We start from the raw sequence: 20204 nt of genomic DNA, 5'->3' as shown, positions 1-20204 counted from the left end.
AAATAGAAAAGGCCTGAAGTGGCCCTGTGGATTAGTGCTAGTCTTGAGCAAAAGAAGCTTGGGGACAGTCCTCAGGCCCTGAGTTCAAGCCCCAGGACTGGCAAAGAAAAAGAAAAAAAAAGTTCAGGGACAGTGTCCAGGCCCCGAGTTCAAGCCTCAGAACTGGAAAGAAAAAATAAAAAGAGTCTGGTGGGAAGGAGACACAAGAAAACAAGCAGGTATAACACAGTACAGCAGGAGGAATTACTTGAAAGAAATAAAATGTACAACCTGGTGCCGGTGGCTCATACCTATAATCCTAGCTACCCAGGAGGCTGAAATATAAGGATAATGGTTCAAGGCCAGCCTAGGCAGGAAAAACCCATGAGACTCTTATCTCTAATTAACTAACATAAAAGGCAGAAGTAGAGCCATGGGTCAAGTAGCAAAGCATTAGATTAGACTTGAGAAGAAAACAAACAAACAAACAAAAACAAACAGCTCAGGGACAGCACCTAAATCAAGCCTTATCCTGGATGGCATCTCAGAGAAAATAATCTTCCCTCTAAGACTAGAAGCATCTAGCCAGGCTAACAGGGGACCTTGGAGGTGACAAGTATTTCCAGGCAAGTGAAACAAAGGTCACCCTTGGAGACCAAGGAGGAGACTACAGGAAGCTCTGAATGAATGGCTGGAGCTTGGGTGAAAAAGAGAAGGTCACACTGGAGCAATGGTCCTCTATCCTGGCTCCAGTTCAGAGGAAATAGAAAAGTCTAGGCTCCACCAGCTATGGTTGGAAAGCTCCTCGTGTTATCTGAAGGCGCAGCCAGTGTTGGAAGGACTGGTTAGATCATGCCTTGACAAGCATGAAAAAGAACTGGAGGGGTTGGGGATTTAGCTCAGTGGAAGGGCACTTGCCTGATAAGTGCAAGGCCCTGAATGGGAGACTTATTCCAGGAGCCATCGGGAGCGTCTGGATTTTACAGAAGGGAGAGACAGAACCAGATTTTTCTTTCTCTAGAAAATAACTCCAGCTACTGAGTGGAGAAGGAGATGTGGTAGCTGGATTGGGGTTAGAACTGACTGAGAAGGCTGCCGTTATGGTCCAGTCTGAAAGAGATGGGTAGTCTCAAGGTAGGTGACAAGAAGTGAACAGAGCTGAGGCGTGGATGGCGGTGGCCTGCATGGGAAGTGACAGAGTCAATGCCTGGAAGATGCTGGCCAGAATTACTGAGATTTCACCTAAAGATTCAGATTTTCAAGCCAGCAGCAAAGAGAGGTAACAAGGAAGAAGAAATAAGCTCCGGTGGGGGGGAGGGCGGGGAGGAGACCTACAAGGTCAGAACTAGATTGGCTGAAAGACTGTATTGCTAAGAAAGCCAAGGCTGAGGCTGATGGGAGAGGGGTTGCATGAGGGGTATTCAATTCTGAGGAAGTGAATCAGTGGGCCAGTGGTGACCTTGATTGACCTTGATGATGCATGGAAACCTGGCATGGTGCTGAAACAATGGTGAGAGTGTTACCCGTCACCTGTTCTTTATCTTCTCCCCGCATTGGCAAGAATGTGTTTACTCATTGATTCCACAAATGCTTTATTGGCTAGGTACCTGATAGGTTGGGCATCTTACCCTATGGATAAGACAGCAACTCCTCCAGGCACTCAGTCGCCAGGAAGGCACAGGTGTATGAGATGGGAAAGACCACAATGGAAATGCACTCTGGGGCATTGGGATAAGAGTCTTACTGACTTTCCTGACTAGGCTGCCTTCAAATTGCAATCCTCAGATCTCAGCCTCCTGAGTAGCTAGGATTACAGGTATGAGCCACTGGTGCCCGGAGATGTCCTCTTCTTGATGGGACAGAAGCACCAGCTGCCAGAAACAAATTGCAGTTTGTTTTAGTATTTTTCTAGTTCTCATAGCATAACCTGACCCAGTGGTTCACTAGGGAATACGTTAGAAATGCAAATACTACAGCTCCCCCCCCCCCCCCCAGGGCTTCCTGAAGCAGAAACTCTAGAGTGCAGCTCAGCAGTTTTAACAAATCTTGCAGGAGATACTAATGCATGCTCAGGTTTGGGAAACACTGCCTACCCGGTGCAGATTGATACAAATCTTCTGGAATGGGTGGAATTAGCAGTTACAGGGAAGGCCATTCCAGCAAACTTTACAAATCTACTAAGATCCTAATTAAAAAGTAAGACTCATTTTGTCATAGGGAAGGATTTTTAAGGAAAAAAAATTTCGTTGTGCCCATCACCCATGGGCTGAGCCAGCCTACCAAAATGGCTAAAACCAGCGAGGGTAGACAGGATGCTATGGTGTCAAATCAGAAGACATACTGTTGGTGAAAGACACTCAGAATCCAATGGCCTCAAAGCCAAGGGTACTAGATAAACCTAGGAATGAACGTACCTTCCATTTATGCCTGTGGCTCTGCTGATTTAGAAAATGCTTCTGGATGCTTTGAATCTCTCTTCTGCAGGGTGAGTCATTAGAGCTGGAACTCGGGCTATTTGGTAATGGGCACTATTTAAATGAAGCAAAAAAGTACAATTTCAAACAAATTGCTTTTCTAAACTGTCAAATAAAAGGAATCCATTTGTGCATAGAAATTATTCCAGGGGTTCTAACTATGAGCTGAAAGCAGGTGAGAAATGTCAAAGAAAAGAAAAGTTCTATTAAAGAGCCATTCAATGTTTCACAGCAGACACTTAATGACTCCTTTGACCCTTCTCAGATCCAGAAATTTCTATTTTTCTCTGGCTGTGGGTAAGCTCCATATGTAGATGCTTTAAGAAAAAATTAAATCCTAGAAACAAGATCCTCCTTTCTTCACTGCCATCACTTTAACTAAAGTGACCCAAATGCTGTCTTATGAACTGGACTATAGTGTACTATCATTTTAACTTTTTCTTCTGCCTTAAATGTAATGTCAATGGTCCTTACCCAGGTACTTACCACATAACATAGTTAACATTATTTTATGTTTTAACTTTCTATTTGTAATGAAGGCATCCTTGTATAGTCTAGTCAGTAAGGAAATACACAAAACCCTGTAAATTCTGTATTCTACAAATACACAAAAAAAGTATCTTTTGAGAATTCATGTTTAGAAAAAGGTCACCAAACTGTAGAGTAAGCAAATGTGGAGGTACCTCTAGACAAAATAGAACTCGGGCCATGCAAGTGGCTTATACCCGTAATCCTAGTTACTCAGGAGGCTGAGATCAAGGTTTGAAGCTAGCTTGGTCAGGAAAGACTGTGAGTCTTGTATCTCCAGATACACATACACACACACACACACACACACACACACACACACACACACACACACACACACACACACACACACACACACACACACACACACACACACACACACACACACACACACACCCCAACCAGAAGTTGAGCTGTGGTTCAATGGTAGAGCATTATCCTTGAGGGGAAAAAGCTAAAGAACAGCACCCAGGTGCTGAGTTCAAGCCCCATTATCAACACCAAAGCAAAGCAAAACACCCCCAAAAGAGAAATACAACTCTGGAATGTTCTGGAATGTTCTGCACTACCCAAGGCCAACTCTGGCTTTTCCACTTCATGCTGGTGGGGGTGGGGAGGGAGGTGCACTTTCCATTGCAATTAGGGTTGGTGTTCATATGTTCTCAGTATCTTTGTTGGTAGTTGAGACAAAGCTGCTGAAAATAAGCAGTGAGATTTTTCTCCCTCCCTGTCCTCTCACACCTCTTATCTGTGTCCCTGTGCTGAGCTTAACACAAGCAAAAGAGATTCCTGCTTGCACAGTCCAAGGGACTGGTGGCCAGCTAGAGGCACTGGGACACACACACACACACACACACACTCACACACACACACACACACCACTCTGACACTTGATTCTACACACAGATCTCCAGGGGATTTTGTTTCAAATGCACTTTCTGGCTAGACAGGTCTGGGGTGGAACTGCACTGTCTGCATGTCTTCCCAGCTCCCAGACAATGCCCTGTCCTGCTGCTGTGGCCCACACAGTGGGGGGGGGGACTGTGAGGTGCAATGCTTTCTTCCAACAGTGACTTTCAGAACCCCACCCAACAAGCGTTTATCCGATGCTCTGGTTCCCTTTTGATTTAGGGTTCCTTGAAAGCAGAGACTGGGTCCTTACACATTTTTCTTGTTTTGTTCCTTAGCTGGCACTTGGCACGGGGCCCACACATGGTGGGTATGTATTTATTTAATTAAATAGAGTTGGCCTTGTTCCAAAAATAAAGGGGGGGGGATTTTAAAGTGGACTTAACCCCAAGTAGGTTCTGAAGGGGCATGTGATAAATTGGCTAGGGAAGGAGGTCAGCCCTAGAGAATTCCCTTCACCTGTGGCACCTGCTTGTCGCCTCCCCTGACTTTCTGCGTGGGTCCCTCCCGCCCCATGTTTCAAGCAGTTTACACTACAGAGCCAATCTGAAACACGGAGAGGAAACAACAACAACAACAACAAAAACAGAACCCCCTGCGTTTGAAACGGGAGACTCCCGAGCTCAACTCTCAGCCTGGGGAGCGAGAGAGAGCGGGCAAGAGCGGCAGGACTCGCTCGGATTTCTTCCCTCTGCCTGGTCTCCAGCGTTTGGCTGGTCGGTGCCGCACCCCTGTCACCCAAATCCCTCGCCATCCCGGGGAGCCCGCTTAGAACCACCGGAGCCGGTCCCTGAGCGCCCCGTTGGCTTGGTACAAGCCTGTTTTGTTAGCTCCACCCGGGCAATTAATCTTGTGTACCTCCCGCCCCAGGGGGTGGCTGGCCGCTGCGGGTCGCCCCAGGGGTCGTGGAGGAGGCTGGATCCGAGGCAGCAATTGGGCAGAAAGACCCCCTGTTTGTGTTGAGTGTCCCCCCCACCCCAGGTACCCTAACCAGTTCCTGTAAGCATCAGCCTGCGAGGGCGGATCAATGAAAGGACGCGTTTCAGGTTGGCTGCAGGAGAGCGGAGGGAGAAGGAAGGGGATTATATTGGTCAGTAGTTGGCCTCCGGGGTGGGGGCGGGGAGGAGCACCCCAGGCGAGTGCGCCCTCGGGGAGGAGTACACGTGCTGCCGAGGGAGGGTGGGAGGCGGGCGGGGAGGGAGGGAGGGGAGGGGAGGGGAGAGCAGCTAGCGAGAGAGGCGCCACGGGGCCTCGCAGACGCAGGCGCCGGCAGCACAGAAGCCGGAGAGAAAGTTCCCCGGCGAGATCTCTCCTCCACCGGGAGAACGGACGTCGCGGCCACCGGGCGAGGGGGTCGCGGGTCGCGCGTGTCCGGCGCCCTTGCCTTCCCCGCCTGCACCGCCGGCTGCGCGCGCGCGGGGAGCAGAGGCGCCTCGCCGGCCGCTTGCTCAACTTGGAAGAGGAGGATGGCGCGAGTGGGCGCCGGGGCGCCCTGAGTGCTCCCCCCCTCCGGGGCGCTGGGGGGGGGCGGTGCTCAGCCGGGCCAGATCGCCGAGGCCGAGCGGGCAGGGAGCGGCGGCTCCAGACGCGCGCGCGGGGATTGCGCCAAGCCCGGGCCGCCAGCGCCACCGCCACCGCCGTGCCGGCGTCGCCTCCTCGCCACGGAGTCATGGTGCGCGCAGCGCGCACGCCCCGCGCGGGACTCTGAGCTCGGAGCGCGCCGTGCGCCCCCTCCTCCTCCTCGCGCCCCCTCCTCGGGGTCGCCCGGGGTCCTCTCCCCCCGCCCCCCGGCCCACCCCGCTGCCGGGGGCCATGAAGCTTTGGCCGCTGGCTCTCCGCTTCTGAGCTGCGCATCGTCCGCTTCAGCTCCAGCGACGACATTGGGCCACAGACTGACAGCCCTCGGGGTGGGCCACCGAAGCTCTCGATCTTCTCCCAGGGACCGGTACCCGGGCGCCCCGAGATGGCGCTCCAGGGGACCCTCCGGCCGCGCAAAGTTCGCAGGAGGCGACAGATGCTGCCGCAGCAAGTTGGCTTCGTGTGCGCCGTGCTGGCCCTGGTGTGCTGTGCGTCCGGCCTCTTCGGCAGCTTGGGTAGGCGCCCGTGGGGGTCCCCCATCCTCCCGGGGAGTTGAGATGGGGGGCTTGGGCTGGGAAGCCTGGGACGCCTCCACTACCCCCCGTTCCTTCCTCGCCAGGCGGATCCCCAGGGTTTCCTCTTGTTCCCTCCCTGCCGGGCCGGCTGCGCGCATCCGGGCGGGCTCCGCTGCACGCCCCGCGCGCCCCGGGGACTCGGGTCGCGGCTCCGGTCGGCGTGTGCGTTACCAAGACGGAAGCCGGCCCCGCCTCTGTCCCCCCGGGGTGTGCAAGCTCGCGTGAGCCGCTTCCCTATTCTGCACAGGGACCAGGCTTGTACGCTGCGTCCCTCGAATCCCCGGACTCCGGCTGGAAAACTGCCGCCGGCTCTTGCCTCTCCCCTTGGTCCTGCCCTGGTCTAAAGGGGTTCTGGCGTTTCCCGACGTGTCTTCCACCAAATCGTAAAAGGTTTTAGGCAGTCGGGTTCCCGCGGGAGATTGCTCCTGTGTTTCATCTCAGCATCTCTTCCCCCTCCTTCTTAAGGCCCCCCCCCCCAGGAGAGGGCTGGTTTGTGGAGCCGCCATCCACACTCTTCTCCAAGGAATGACTTGGGGGGACCCCTTAGGGTATCATATTTCAGGAAGAGGCAGGAAAGACAAAAATCTTACAAAAATACTTGGGGGGGCAGGGGAAGGGAGTAGAATTTGAGTCCCGTGTAACTTTAATCAGAGGACCTCCACTACCTTGACACCCTCTAGCAAACCTCCAGACAAACAAAAGAAAAGGTGCCAGGCAGGTGGCACGCTCTAGGGCAGTCAGGTAGGCCATTAGCATCTAGGGCCATTGACAGAGGTTTATGCAAAAATCAGATGGGCCGCCATTAAACTTCCAAAGTAACACTCTCTTCAAAACCCTGGACTTCTGTGATGTGGGGATCCAGGGTTTTAAAAAGTGACTTCTTGGAAGTGGCTCTGTGGTGCAAGTGGTAGAGTGCTCGGAAGAGCACAGGGACAGCACCCAGGCCCAGAGTTCAAGCCCCATGACTGACAGCAACAACAACAACAACAAACAACAACAAAAAAGCGACTTCTTTCAAAAGAAACCCGGAAAGTGTATTTTGGACATCTCCATACCTGACACTTTGTGATAGGGTATTGAACGTGGATGCATCCACCGGGTAATGCCAGTTACACACCAGAAATAACAAAATGCCTAGAAGATCTCAGGAGAAGAGGTTATAACCCACCCCCCAACACATGCACACACACACACACACACACACACACACACACACACACAGTGCGCATGCATTGTGATGAGCCATAAATGAATCCTTTAAAGGTCTGAAAGTGAGAATTGGTTTCATTTGCTGGATTACCTTCAGGAGTCTAATTGCCCTTGGCCGTGGGCATCTACCCTCTTTTCCTGAACTCAGTTTGATCCCCAGCCCCTCAGCAGGTGCATCACCTGGGAGTTTGTTAGTGTAGACCCCAAATCCCACCCAGATAGGATCAGAATCTGCATTAAAAAAAAACAAGACCATCAGGTGATGTGTATGCATATTTAAATGTGAGGAGCCCTTGGATGGTCACTGCCTTCACCTGCTTGCTAACTTCTGCAGGCTCCATTTGTGGTTCCACCAGGTGCAGAGACCATGTGAGTGCATTTATTGAAAGAGAACTTAATGGCTACCTAATTGCTCCTTTCCGTCACCTGTGAGGCCTGGGACCCCCTCAGTCTTGTTCAAGATCAGATCTCATGTGTGAGTAGAAACAACATACCATTCAGGGCACAGGCCATTGTATGTACGCAGGCGATATCAAACCTCTAGTCAGCGGATCACTCCAAAGGGTCTCTCAGCTGTTGCTGTGGAAGCGAGACCCACATGTGTAAGGTCGCCTTGAGAATGAATACAGGTTATTCTGACCTAGTGGTATCTGTGACTGATTTTTCAATCCAGGACACAAAACTGCTTCTGCTAGCAAACGCGTTTCACCAGAAACATGGCGAAATAGAAAGTTGATGGCACCAATGAATGGAACTCAGATGGCCAAGAACTGCACTGATCCTGGTAAGTAGATGCCCCCCCCCCTCACCCCACACCCTTAGGCCTTTTGCCAGCTGGCCTAGACTAGAGATGGGGCTTCTGTGGATAGCTCCATCTAGCACGGAGAAAGTCTTCTGAACCTCTGAGCAAGAGGTGCTGTATGGTGTAGGGAAAGGTAGCCTGCAACATTCACCCCATGCTGCTAGGCAACCTAGGTGCTTTCTTTATCTTGCAACTAAGAAGGTGGAGTTCAGGAGTTTCAGACTGGATTTTCTGTGGTCATGATTGGTTAAGGATGCACCCCTCTCTTGATGTTGGTTGCCTGTCTTGTACTTTTGCTTGCTTGTGCCTCTGGTGGACCACTAGGGGCAGCACACCTGGTGACTGTGGTGGGCATCGCTGTGGGATGACCCTCTAAGATTGGGCTGCTGCAAGGGGAAGACATTGAGCTCCTAGGGGTCTTCCTCTGTGATGGAGATCATCTGCCTCTGGAGCTGGGTTTTGTGTGCCCCAGGACATAGCTCTGATGGTCTTCAGACTCTGTAGGGCGTCAGAGGGAGCAGCAACCCCCATCCCCACTGGCGGTTGGCCTGTTCTCCTGCTACAGGCCAGCCAGTGTTACTTGAAAAAGTGTAAAGGGTTCTCAGTTGGGCAGCAACTTTTGGTGGTGAGGTGGGGGGTGGGGGGGGGGGAGAGGAAGATCCAGTGGGAATGTAGTCCAAAGGCCTGAGGGAAAAGGGAGATGATTGTGACCAGGTTTTTCACCAACTTGCTGGGCAAACCACGTCATCTTTTCCGAGTCTCTGTTGTCTTACCTGTGAGATGGGTAAAATAACATTTGCCTATTCTGGGGTTGCTGGGAAAACCCAGTAAGGCTCTGTGTATATAAGAGGAAAGGGCACCCGTTGTCATTTTGTATTCTGTTTTATGTCATTTTATGTTCTTTTAGGTGAGGTAAAGTCCTAGGAAAGATCTAGGAAGGAGACACAAATTGCTCAAAGTCACAAAGCTAAGTGTCGAAGTTGAGTTTGGAACCCAGACCCTTCCACGTGTTTATGAAGGCTGAGGCTTCCCGCTAAGGTGCTGTGCTGATTTTTGTATTCTCTCAGAAGTCTCTGAGAAGCAGGCTGGGAACATGGAGGGAGATAAACACTTGCACAGCGAGGCTGTCTGTGTGAGCCTGTCCACACTGGAGTGATCCCATTCATCCTGCTGAGCAGTGGGGGATGGCACCCATGCAGTCACAGCTGTGCTCTGATCTTGGCTCTCCACGGAGGTGGATGGGCAGGCTACCCTGACTCAAGCTAAGGGGTGTTTGCAATGGCAAACATGTGTAAAGCCTGGGATCACTTATGTTGGGTCCATCCTGCCACTCCAGGGACCTGAACTAAAATTGGTACCATCCACATGGGGAACACACGTGGAAGGCTCTGGAGACAGAATGGGGTGAGGGAACTTTGGGCTAGATTCTGGTTCACCTATGCCCTCCTCTTAGGCTGGCTGTTGATTCTGTCACTCACATATATTCTGAGCATCTTGACTGGGTTAGGACCTAATTTTGAATGCCACAGCCTCCCCCAGGCACCATTGGGATCTCTTTATCTTCAGTGTACTGAGTTTTTATGGACTTAGTTGGCGGTCATTTGGGACTCTGCTTGAGATGGAGAACTTTCCTATGTTCTTTCATAATTTTCCTTTCATATTTCAAATAGACTTAATAATATTTACCTTTTTTAATAAAAGCTGCCTATCCTTGTTAGAAGGAGGGTCTGACCTTGCCCGCCTAGGGAGAGGAGGCTGGAGGGAAATGGGCAGTATCTCTAGGAATCATTCACATTTGTGTTAACGTTGACCATTTCCAGAATTGCTCCTGGCACATAGAAAGCTCTCTGTAAATATTACTCCAAATGAAGGAATGAAAGAACAGGGTGATGTGCTATGTACTTCGGTCCTTACAGTGTTACTTGCAAAGAAAGGATCATGGTGTTCAGAAGTTTAGTAGCTTCTCAAAACTTCTTAGCCAGCCAAGAGCATCCCTGGCTTGTATGGCTCCAAATGCGTCCACTCCTCTAGCCCCTGGGTCTCTTTCCATGTCAGGAAGGTGTGTCCTCCTCTACTGCGGGCAGTGACGGGGGAGGATGAGCAGGGGTGAGGTGCAGACCCTGCCATCGAGGTAGCTTGAAAGCAAAGAGGGCAGGCAATGAAAGATGGCGGAGGTACCCAGTCTACAGCTCTGCGGAAGCGCTTCCAGCACAGAGTTCTGTGAGAAAGAGGCAGGACCCACTCCATATTGCATTGAGCTGGTGAGGAAAATCATTGGCTTAGCGAGTAGAAATGTAGGACCAAAGGTTACAAGGTATCTGTAACTCCGTTTCGCTCTGTCTTTGACCCCTTTGTGTCTTAGCTTTGGGAACTAGTTACCAAAGGTCCAGCCTTACATTCTCCTGGTCCAGAGGTGTCGAAACTGACCCACTTCTGCACAAGCCCTAAACAAGGTTCTGTTGAGCTGAGCCAGCTTGGCCATATGAGCACCTCCAGCCAATTCCTATTGCCAGGGAAAGGCTGAGTCCTGGGCTGGCTTAGACTTGGGCTTCTGGAGTAAGAGACTGAAGCTCTACCATTCCCAGTGAGAGTTGGTGGGGTTGGACAGCTGAGGAGCAAAGTTCTCCTCTCTGTATAACTTCTCACTAGAAGTTCCTCTCCTGAGCTGCTGCTGTGATAAAACGGGGCCAGGGCTCCAAGTCAGGCCTTCAGGGTAGAACAGAGGGTGGCTTCCCCTCAGCGATCACATGGCTTTTATGTTCTCTCAAGGTTTCTACTCCTAGCTGTGAACCCCTTGTGGTGTTTTCCTGGGAGAGGTCTTTTCGGGGAATGGGAGATGAGACTCGGAGAATGCTCAACTGTCTAGGCGTCCATGTGCAATGCAGCAAATGTTAGCACACACTTTCCCGAGAGCCTGGGGGGCGGGGAGGAAGGGGCTACCCTTATTTCCTAGGCCTTGTGGAGACCGTGAAAGGGGTAACTTTATTTGCTCAAAAAGCGAAAGGTACCTTACTCAGGATTCTCTAGAAGAGTCCCGTACGAAACAGTTTCTTTGCTCTGTCTGGGTCCTTTCCCCAGATCACAAAGGTGATGTTTTGAACTTATCATTTCATGTGCTGTCTATCCAGCTCGCCAGCCCTGGTCTATCACCCTTGTCTCTTACCACCCCCTCCCCCTCGGCCTTCTCCCCTCCCCCCAACAACTAGCACCATCTAAAACAACTCATTCACCCCTGTCCTCCAGGGGTTCCCACTCTATGCTTAGAAGAGTGGCTCTTAGCCCTGGCCATACATATATATCCCTCTAGCAGTTTCTAGATCTATTGCAAAATGCCCAAGCCCCAACTTCCAGAATCTGAGACCTAATTGTTGCAAGGCAGGTCCTGGAGTCCATACAGTTTTTTAATTTAATTTTTTTATTGCTCTTATATGGGAGGAGGGGACAAAGGGGTCACGATTATGTAAGTCAGGTGAAGAAAACATTTCTTTTTGGACAATGTCAGCCTGGAGTCGCTATGTTTCAGAGGCTCATAGGTAGTGAATCCCATAAGAAGCCAGAGTTGACCCTCAGAAGGCAAAAGAAGAATCCTGATCTCTGTGAGAACCATGGGCTGGGAGTCTCCTGGGCCTGAGGGCTCACGCCCAGGGTCAGAATCACCTACAGGATCAGCATCTTCACCTAGTGAGGTCTCTGGGGGATTTGCATGTGTGCAAAGGCCAAGAGGCCGAGGCTAGAACCCTGGGTAGGTGTGCAGTAACTGTCGGAATGTTGGCAGAGCTCAGTGGTAGAGTACTTGTTGGCATGTACATACAAGGCTCTGAGTTTGACTCCCAACACTAGGGGAAAAAATGTTAATGTCCCAAAAAGCTAAAACTTGATTTAATGTAGCAATTTTCCAGAAAGCAATCATTTATTTTTATTTATTTATATATTTTTTTGAGACAGGGTTTTGCTCTGTGGCCCATGCTGGTCTCAAACATGCAGTCTTCCTGCTTCACTTCCTCCCAAGTGCTGGGATTGTAGGTGTGCCTAACCATACCAAGCTGGCTGGCTAGCCAGCTGTTCTTTCTCTCTCCTTCCTTCCTTCCTTCTTCCTTCCTTCCTTCCTTCCTTCCTTCCTTCCTTCCTTCCTTCCTTCCTTCCTTCCACTTGCTTTCTCATTTTCGCTTTCTCCCTTCTCCTTTCCTTCCTCCCTCCCTTCTTTGCTTTCTCCCTTTCTCCCTCCCTCCCTCCATCCCTCCTCTGCACCTTCCTTCCCCTCTTTTCCCCTCCAGTCCTCTCTCCCCCTTCTTTCCCCTCCCTTCCTCTCCCCTTCCTTCCTCTCCCCTCCCTTTTTTGCCCTCCATTCTTTGCTTTCCTCCTTTCCTTTGATGTAAGGAAGCTAAAATCTTTTGATTCACTTTTAGCCAGTGCCATCTATGGAAAAGTCTAACATGTTCCCTAGAGATTTGAAGGCATGACTTGAGCCTCTAGGCTTTAGGTGTTTCTGTTTAAGGTCGGAACAAAAAAACAAGCAACAAGAGAGGGAGCTGTGTGTGAAACTTCGGAAATGGGAATGAGTGGCGAGGACTCTTAGCTGTGCTCCAGGAGCCAAGTTCCAGGGGCTGAGTGGCTTAAACATGGTTTTGAGGCTGGAGAGTCCAAGATGGAGGTGCTGGTGAACCTAGTATCTGGTAAGGGCTCGTTTCCTGGCTTTCTACTATGTGCTATGTGTATGTTCTCTGGTCTCTCCTCTTCTGTCCTGAGCTTTTTCGCTCAAGGCTAGCTCTCTACCACTTTGAGCCAGCAACATCACTTACAGTTTTCTGGTGGTTAATTGAAGGTAAGAGTCTCATGGATTTTTCCTGCCCAGGCTGGACTTCAAACCATGGTCCTCAGATCTCAGCCTCCTGAGTAGCTAGGATTACAGGTGTGAGCCACCCGTGCCCAGCTTCCTCTCCTTTTTACGAGGGCACTGATCCACCGTGGGAATCCACCTTCATGATCTCATTTAACCTGACATTCTTCCCACCCCCTCAGCCTAGGCCCCGCCTCCAAGTACTACTTTGGGAATTAGGACTTCACTATGAGAATTAGCGGGCACACAGCTTCAGTCCGTGTAAGGGACCAATGCACTTGCAGGCCTCTCTGGATGCTGCACCTGGCCTGATGGAAGATGGCTGAGCTTGTTGCCTGGTACTTCCCAGCCCAAGCCTGCAGATGAGAGGCCCTGGGGGGGGGTGTTGAGGAATGCAAATGTGGAGCCCCAGCCTTGACCTTGAAACCTGGACCCAGTGAGAGTGCATTCCACCCACATATTAGGAAACCATCCCTTTCAGCCCAGGTCTCCCTTGAAGGCATTAATTGTAGCCATTGTTACATTGTTTCCTCTAACTAGAATATAAAAGTGTTACTTTTGTGTTGTTGTTGTTGGTCATGAGGTTTGAACTGGCTTGGAAACTCTCCCTGAGCTCTTTTGCTCAAGGCTAGCTCTCTACCACTTTGAACCACAGCTCTACTTCCTGTGTTTTGAGTGGCTAATAAGAGTCTCACAGGGACTTTTCTACCCAGGGCTGGCTTTGAACTGCAATCCTCAAATCTCATCCTCTGAAGTAGCTAGGATTACAGTACTAGAATTTGAATTCAGGGCCATGCCTTGATCCCTCTTTACTTTAGCTATTTCTCGAATAGGATGTTGCTTGGATGTCTAGATCAATTTTGGGCCATGGTTCTCTTATTTACCCTTCCCACATAGAAGGGATGAGAGGGGTATGCTACTATGCTCAGCTTTTTATTGATTGATATGGTCAGGGATGGCTGTTCAGGTGTGAACCATTGGTCCCTGGCTTAAAAGTGTTGCTTTAAAAAGAATCATAATGTGTTTCAGTTCTCCATTCTGTGCTATGGGACACCTGGCGATTATTCAGTCCCCTAAAAGGACCTGAGGTAACACACATCAGCTCTGAAAGCAGTGTTTGGTACCTCATATGTACACAGCCCCTAGCTTTTCTGTCATTTTTCTCTGAATTACTCCAGTGATGGTATAGAACCTGTGTGCGCGAAATACTGAAACACAATCTTGCTAGTTGATTATATTTTGATCTCACCAAGCATCTATTCTTTATCCCTTCTAGAAACACACGTTTTCTGGGGGGTTTGATCTCTTTTTGTCGTAAGGATTTGGAGTACTGAAGGGTGCCATACTTTGTAAAACTTGCTTCTACTTAGTTGCCGTGAAGTTGAAAGGCGCGCAGTCCCCACACCGGGGCTGAAGGCCATACACTCGATACACCTGATTCAGCCAACATTGGATGCATGCATTCATAGTCACCAAAGGGCCAGCGCTGACTTGATTTTTCAGATCCTGAGGGGTTTGAGAGACCTGTATCCACCATTACCTGGTCATCACAGAATAGTTTACTATCCCGAAAAATCGCCCATAGAGCCAGCATTTCATTCTGTATGGCCAGGTGTTCTTTCACAATTGTTCAGCTGGGGATGAGCATGGTTTTCCCTGCTCTTACACTGGCTCCCTTACACCACCCACATCTGAGAGTGAGTAAGTGATTCATCCTCCACTATGCCCTCCTTGAGTTTACAAAGAAGACCAAGAGGAGAGGCGTGCGGTTTGCTCCTCTTGCAGGAGGAGTTTCAGTCCTCCTTTGAAACTTGCTTTTATCATGTTTGGTTTCTTCTGTCCAGATCTGCCTTCGGAATACCCAGTGGCTGTCTGTGCACAGAGGCAGGCTGGGAGGAGCAGGCTGACGGAGGGGTGCCCCAGAGAGTCTGATATGCAGATGGCTCATACCATAGAGGCGATGGATGCAGGATTTAGGTGGAGGATGCCTTGAGGTCCCCTTTGGTTCCGCCCTTGCATTTATTCTGTACGGAAGGTGAGGGCAGTGGAGTGGGTGAGGTCAGGACCCAGAGCTGAGGCTGGGCTAGGAGATATTGTGCAGGCTCCCCCCCCCCCCCCCCACCGTCGGTCTCTGTAGGCATCCTGTGCAGGGAGCAGAGGAATAGGAGAAATCAGGAGGAGGAGGAAGAGGGACCTAGAGGTGCAAAAAAAGTACATCAGGACAAGTAGGTGGAGAGGTGCTGCAGCATGGGTGGCAAGACGAAGCATCTGGATTCTGAGCAAACATTTGTCAGAGTGCCACATTCAGCGGCCTTGAGAGACAAGTCACATGTCCCGAAGTTGGAAAGTTGTAGTTACATAAAGGCAAATCCTGCATTGGAAAAAAGCAAGAACTGAACTTCATATTGTGAGCAGGGCGATCCGAGTAACCTATCCCATAGAGCAGGACCAGAAATTCTAGCCTGGGGAGGAGCTTGCTGGGCGAGCAGTCTCCAGGGCAATACTTGGGGTAGGTGGCTGGCAGAGCAGGCAAACCCGAGGTGAGACCTTTCGTGGCCAGTGATTACACAGGAGGCTTGAGGAAGACAGCAGTGGGGTGTCAGTGGGCTCCTCTGTGTTCGGGATTGGGGGATGGGACCAAGTGGGGTCAGTGAAGCCTCAGATCTGGATTTTAGTCTCCGTGGTGCCAAGATCATACTGGCTGGCATTTGGGGCTTTTCTCTCTTCTTCTCCTTTATCACCTAACAAAATGAGGCTGTTCTGAGTGGGCTGATCTCCAGCAGCTAGAAAAGGCTTTTGTCTGTCTGTCTGTCTGTTTTGGAGACAGTCTCATTGGCTATGTTGAAGTTGAACGTGTAGCTCTTAAGGTGCAGCTCACCCCTCACGTGGTGTAACCTTGAATATGTTGCATAATCTCTCTGAACTTCAGGGTTTGTCTTTTGTGCTTTATTTATTTGCCTGTCCTAGGACTTGAACTCAGAGCCTAGGCACTGTCCCTGAGCTTCTTTTGCTCAAGACTAGCACTCGACAGCACCATTTCCGGCTTTTTCTGTTGATGTGGTACTGAGGAATGGAACCCAGGGCTTCATGCCTGCTAGGCAAGCGCTCTACCACGAAGCCACATTCCCAGCCTAGGGTCAGTGCTTTCATCCCTGCCTCCCCAGGCGGCTGCCAGACTTTAGCCTCGTGGTGGATGGAAGTACTTAAGCCATACCTGGAGCACAGCAGGGCCTCCACCATCACCAGCACAGCAAACCGAAGTGCCCTGTGTGCTAGGCACAGTTCTCAGGCCTCTGTGTATCCACTTACTGCCTTCTCATGGCCAACCTTTAGGGAGGTGTGGTTACTCTTCCTCATTCTGTAGATGAGGAAAAGGAGACTCAGAGAGATTAAATAACTCATCCAAGGTTGCAGAGCCAGGTTGAAAGTGTGTGTGTGTGTGTGTGTGTGTGTGTGTGTGTGTGTGTGTGTGTGTGTAAGGAAAAGACTCTTTTCTAGAATAGTTTCAGGTTTACAGAAAAATTGAGCAGAAAATAGTTTCTCTATGCCCTGTCCAGTGCTCCTATTATTACTGCCTTGGTTTAGGGTGGTAAATTTGGTACAACTGATGCAGAATATTGATACATTGTTATTAACCAAAGTTCACAGTTGACATTAACACTCACTGTGGTGTACATCCTGTTTTGTTGTCCTGTGTGTTGTGTGTGTCGTGTGTATCGTGTGTGTGTGTGTGTGTGTGTGTGTGTGTGTGTGTGTGTGTGTGTGTGTGTATGGAAACTTGAACTCAGGGCCTGGCATTTACTGGGTTTTCTCACTCTAAGGCTGGCACTTTATTACTTGAGCCATGCCTTCTGCCCAGCTTTATGGTGATTAGACTTTTCTGCCCAGGCTGTCTTTGAACTGTGATCCTCTAGATCTGAGCTTCCTGAGTAGTTAGGATTACAGGCATGAGCCACTGATGCCCAGCTCATGGCGAGGGGGGGTGGGGTGGGAGGGTAGGGGTGGAGGGGGCAGTGTTGAGAGGCCTGTGTCCACTATGCCTTCATTGTAGAACCAGATTGTAACATTCTGTGTGGTTTGAATTGTGAGTCTATATCTTGATCCATAATTATTAATAAATTGAGTAGAAAAAGACAGTTTAGAGGTAAGAACTTTAGTGGCACTTTTCAGTTGATTCCAGCAAACATCAAACTTCTTATTATGCTTCCAATACTGATTTGGTTGCAATATAAAAAATGGTCTCCTTCCTTCCTTCCTTCCTTCCTTCCTTCCTTCCTTCCTTCCTTCCTTCCTTCCTTCCTTCCTTCCTTTCTTTCTTTCTTTCTTTCTTTCTTCCTTCCTTCCTTCCTTTCTTTCTTTCTTTCTTTCTTTTTCTTCTCTCTTCCTCCTCCGCCTCCTCCTCCTCCACTTTCTCCTCCTCCTCCTCCACTTTCTCCTCCTCCTCCTCCCTTCTTTCTCCTCTTGCCCTCCTCACCCCCCCCCCCACCATCTGCTAGCAATCTCTTCTTGCTGGGCCATTGCTACCCCCTGACTTGCAGTCTCTGCTCCTGACGACACGCAGGCCTCCTGCGATCCAGTATGCGCCCACTCTGTTTCCTCTTGAACTCTGAGGAGCGTTCCTCCCCAAGTTAAAAATGGAAATCATTAAGTATTGCCATGTGCTGCCTGGGGTGGGGAGATCCAGCCATTCAACTCAACACAAGAGTCAGATGCTTGAGAAAGGATTTTTGCCTTTAACATTGTCCATGATTGAAGAGGCCAGGAGGCATTGCATTTCATTCAATAGGAAGACAGATACTATGCTGGAAGCATCTATGTTTCTCCCGAGAAGCAGTGGATGCCCCTTGGAAAAGGAACAGGAGGTCACTGTGTGGCTGGGGAGGGAAGGAGAGCTCTGCCCAGTGTGCCTGCCCCTTTGCAGATGGGAACCGTGACCAATCGACATCTGGTCCTGTGTCTCCCTTTGCTGTTTCAATGCAGAGGATAGCTTCAGCCTGGTGCTTATCGTAATTGACCAAGAAATTAAATGCAACTTGCGATTCTTAAGTGTCTGCATGTCTTGGACCGTACAAGGGACCCAGTCCCTGTTGCCAGGGAGCATGCAATAGAATTCAGGATGCGGAGGGGAGTCTGACAGGGCTCAAAGAACAAGGTTGCCTGTGGCCAGTACCATGGTGGAAGGTGTTAGGGAGAGGTCAGGTGGTCAGGGCGAAGATGCCCTCCTTTTGGTGATGACCTCTGAGCCTGCTCTTGAAGGGTATTGGTAGCAGGGACGGACAGCTCTGCAGAGGATAGTGTGCATTTGAAACCGCAGCATCATCACGGCCATACCTGGTACCTGGAGGAATGCTTGCTAGCAACTGCTGGGTCTCGCTCATTGGCTGTCCGAGGGGGAAAGAGAAAACAAACACACTCAGCGTCCTGGCACAACAATGCATAATTAGACTTCGGGGATTTATCAAGGAGCCAGTGAGCAGCTAGGGCTGGAGCTGAATCAGATTACATTGATTTGAGTTTGTTTTTTGTTTTGTTTTGTTTTTTTTAAGCAGAAGGGGCAGGTAGGGGGTGGGCGGGTGACTGGGAAAGGCAGGTACAGGCTACTGGCTCAGGATTAAGTTGCAAATTGGCTCCATGAGGCCACACAAAACCTCAGGTAGAGCAGCCATCCACCCACTTCACAAGAGTGGGCTTGCCTCACTGATGGCTCCCAATCTTGCCTCTGAGCTCCCTAAGCGCAGGACTGGAGCTCCTGTGTACTAGCTCTAAGGTCAAGGCAAGGGTCAGACCTAAATTCAGCTGCTAGCATAGAGTGACTGGCACAGACGCCTTCAATCTAGGCATCATCACAAACAGAGTTTCCATCGTCCTGCTGAGATGCCTAGCCTGTGGAGGAACTGTGGGTTAACCAGGACTCCAGTTTCTAATCCTGCCTCTGCTCTTACTTTGTTCTAACTCCTTGAACTAGTTACTCTTTACCCTTAGGGAAAGGGTAAGCTTTGTCTTTGCTTTGTCGTCCACTCACTTATCCCAAGCTGTGTGTGGGATCATGCCAGGGGGCCCAGGTACAGACGGGGTTGGTTGTGTGGAATCTTCCTCACAGAGTCATGAGGGTCAAGTGTGTTTTTCTGTGTAGTGTGCTCACAGAGCAAGCACTGCTGAAATCACCCCTGAAAGATAACTTCATTGAACTGCAATTCTGCAGAATAAACATTTTGGAAACTATCCTTTGATGAGGGATGGAGCAGGAATTACATAAAGGCATCCTGCTTTATTGGGAGAGAAATGAAGGAGGAATACTTCAGCTTGTGTTTGCTAACTGCTGCTGTTGCTTTGAACAGCAGAAACTGGCTGGGCTCAGCAGCCCTGACTATGCAGGGGTGGCGGTGTAAATCTGTTACATTCTGTCGACAATGTGAGACCTGGTGGATGAAATCTGGGGTTCAGACACCAGAGTTTGGGTTTTTTTTAATTTATTTTTTATTTTTGTCTTTTTGGGGAGGACATGGGGATCCCAGGGTTTGTTTAAACCTTGGTTTTCTGAGAAATGGACAAAATGGCAATGTAGAGGATGTACTGCACTGAAGTGTTGTCTAACCATGATTGCTGCCATTTGCATGATTCTAGTAGATTTGACGCAGGGCCTTTCAAGGTCATCCTGTCTTGTGACAGAAAATAGGTTATTTGGGACTTTGAGCCTTCTACTTTGTTATTTAGAGTTCATTCCTTCTTAAATTTTTTATTGTTCTATATTTATTTATTTATTTGCCAGTTTGGGGGCTTGAACTCAAGGTCTGGCACTGTCCTTGAGCTTCTTCTGCTCAAGGCTAGCACTCTACCACTTGAGCCACAATGCCACTTCTGGCTTTTTCTGTGTATGTGGTACTGAAGAATCAACCAAAGGCTTCATGCATGCTAGGCAAGCATTCTACCACTAAGCCACATTCCCAGCCCTTGACTGTTATGATAAAGGTGATATATGGAAGAGTTACAGTTATGTAAGTCAGGTAATGGGTGCATTTCTTTTTGGACAATGTCACTCCTTCCTCACTCTCGCCCAGTTTTTCCCTCTTGTCCCCAACCACAAGTTGTAGAGTTCATTTTCCACATAGTGTCCAGTGAGTACCACTGCTGCATTGGTTCACCCTTTGTCCCTCCACTTCCGTGCCCTCCCCTTACCCTTTCAAAGACAGGTAAACAAAAAAACAAGACAAAAAGAAAATAACAAAATATCTCATTTCCGCATCCTGGAGTTCAATTTCAATAAATCCTACCTTATATGCTCTGAGGCACAGAGGCCTTTGAGTTCCTCCCCT

At 49.7% G+C, this 20204-nt stretch overlaps 1 protein-coding gene across 2 annotated transcripts in view; it reads left to right on the top strand.

Moving 5' to 3' along the window:
* The first annotated feature begins 5747 nt into the window (after nt 1–5747).
* Nucleotides 5748–20204, top strand: part of LOC138810503 (sodium/potassium/calcium exchanger 4) — a 129399-nt gene continuing 114942 nt past the window's right edge. For both annotated transcript variants that reach the window (XM_069997701.1, XM_069997700.1), the window contains exons 1-2: nt 5748–5983; nt 7926–8036. In XM_069997701.1, the coding sequence (XP_069853802.1) occupies nt 5854–5983; nt 7926–8036 (241 nt within the window). In that variant the 5' untranslated portion in view covers nt 5748–5853. The remainder of the gene's footprint in view (nt 5984–7925; nt 8037–20204) is intronic.

The sequence above is a fragment of the Dipodomys merriami genome, unplaced genomic scaffold (genome assembly GCF_024711535.1).
Source record: "Dipodomys merriami isolate MVZ:Mamm:240054 unplaced genomic scaffold, mDipMer1.0.p SCAF_50, whole genome shotgun sequence".
NCBI classification, from domain to species: domain Eukaryota; kingdom Metazoa; phylum Chordata; class Mammalia; order Rodentia; family Heteromyidae; genus Dipodomys; species Dipodomys merriami.
The sequence above is the reverse complement of the archived record's forward strand: the minus strand, read 5'-3'. Positions and strand labels throughout refer to the sequence as shown.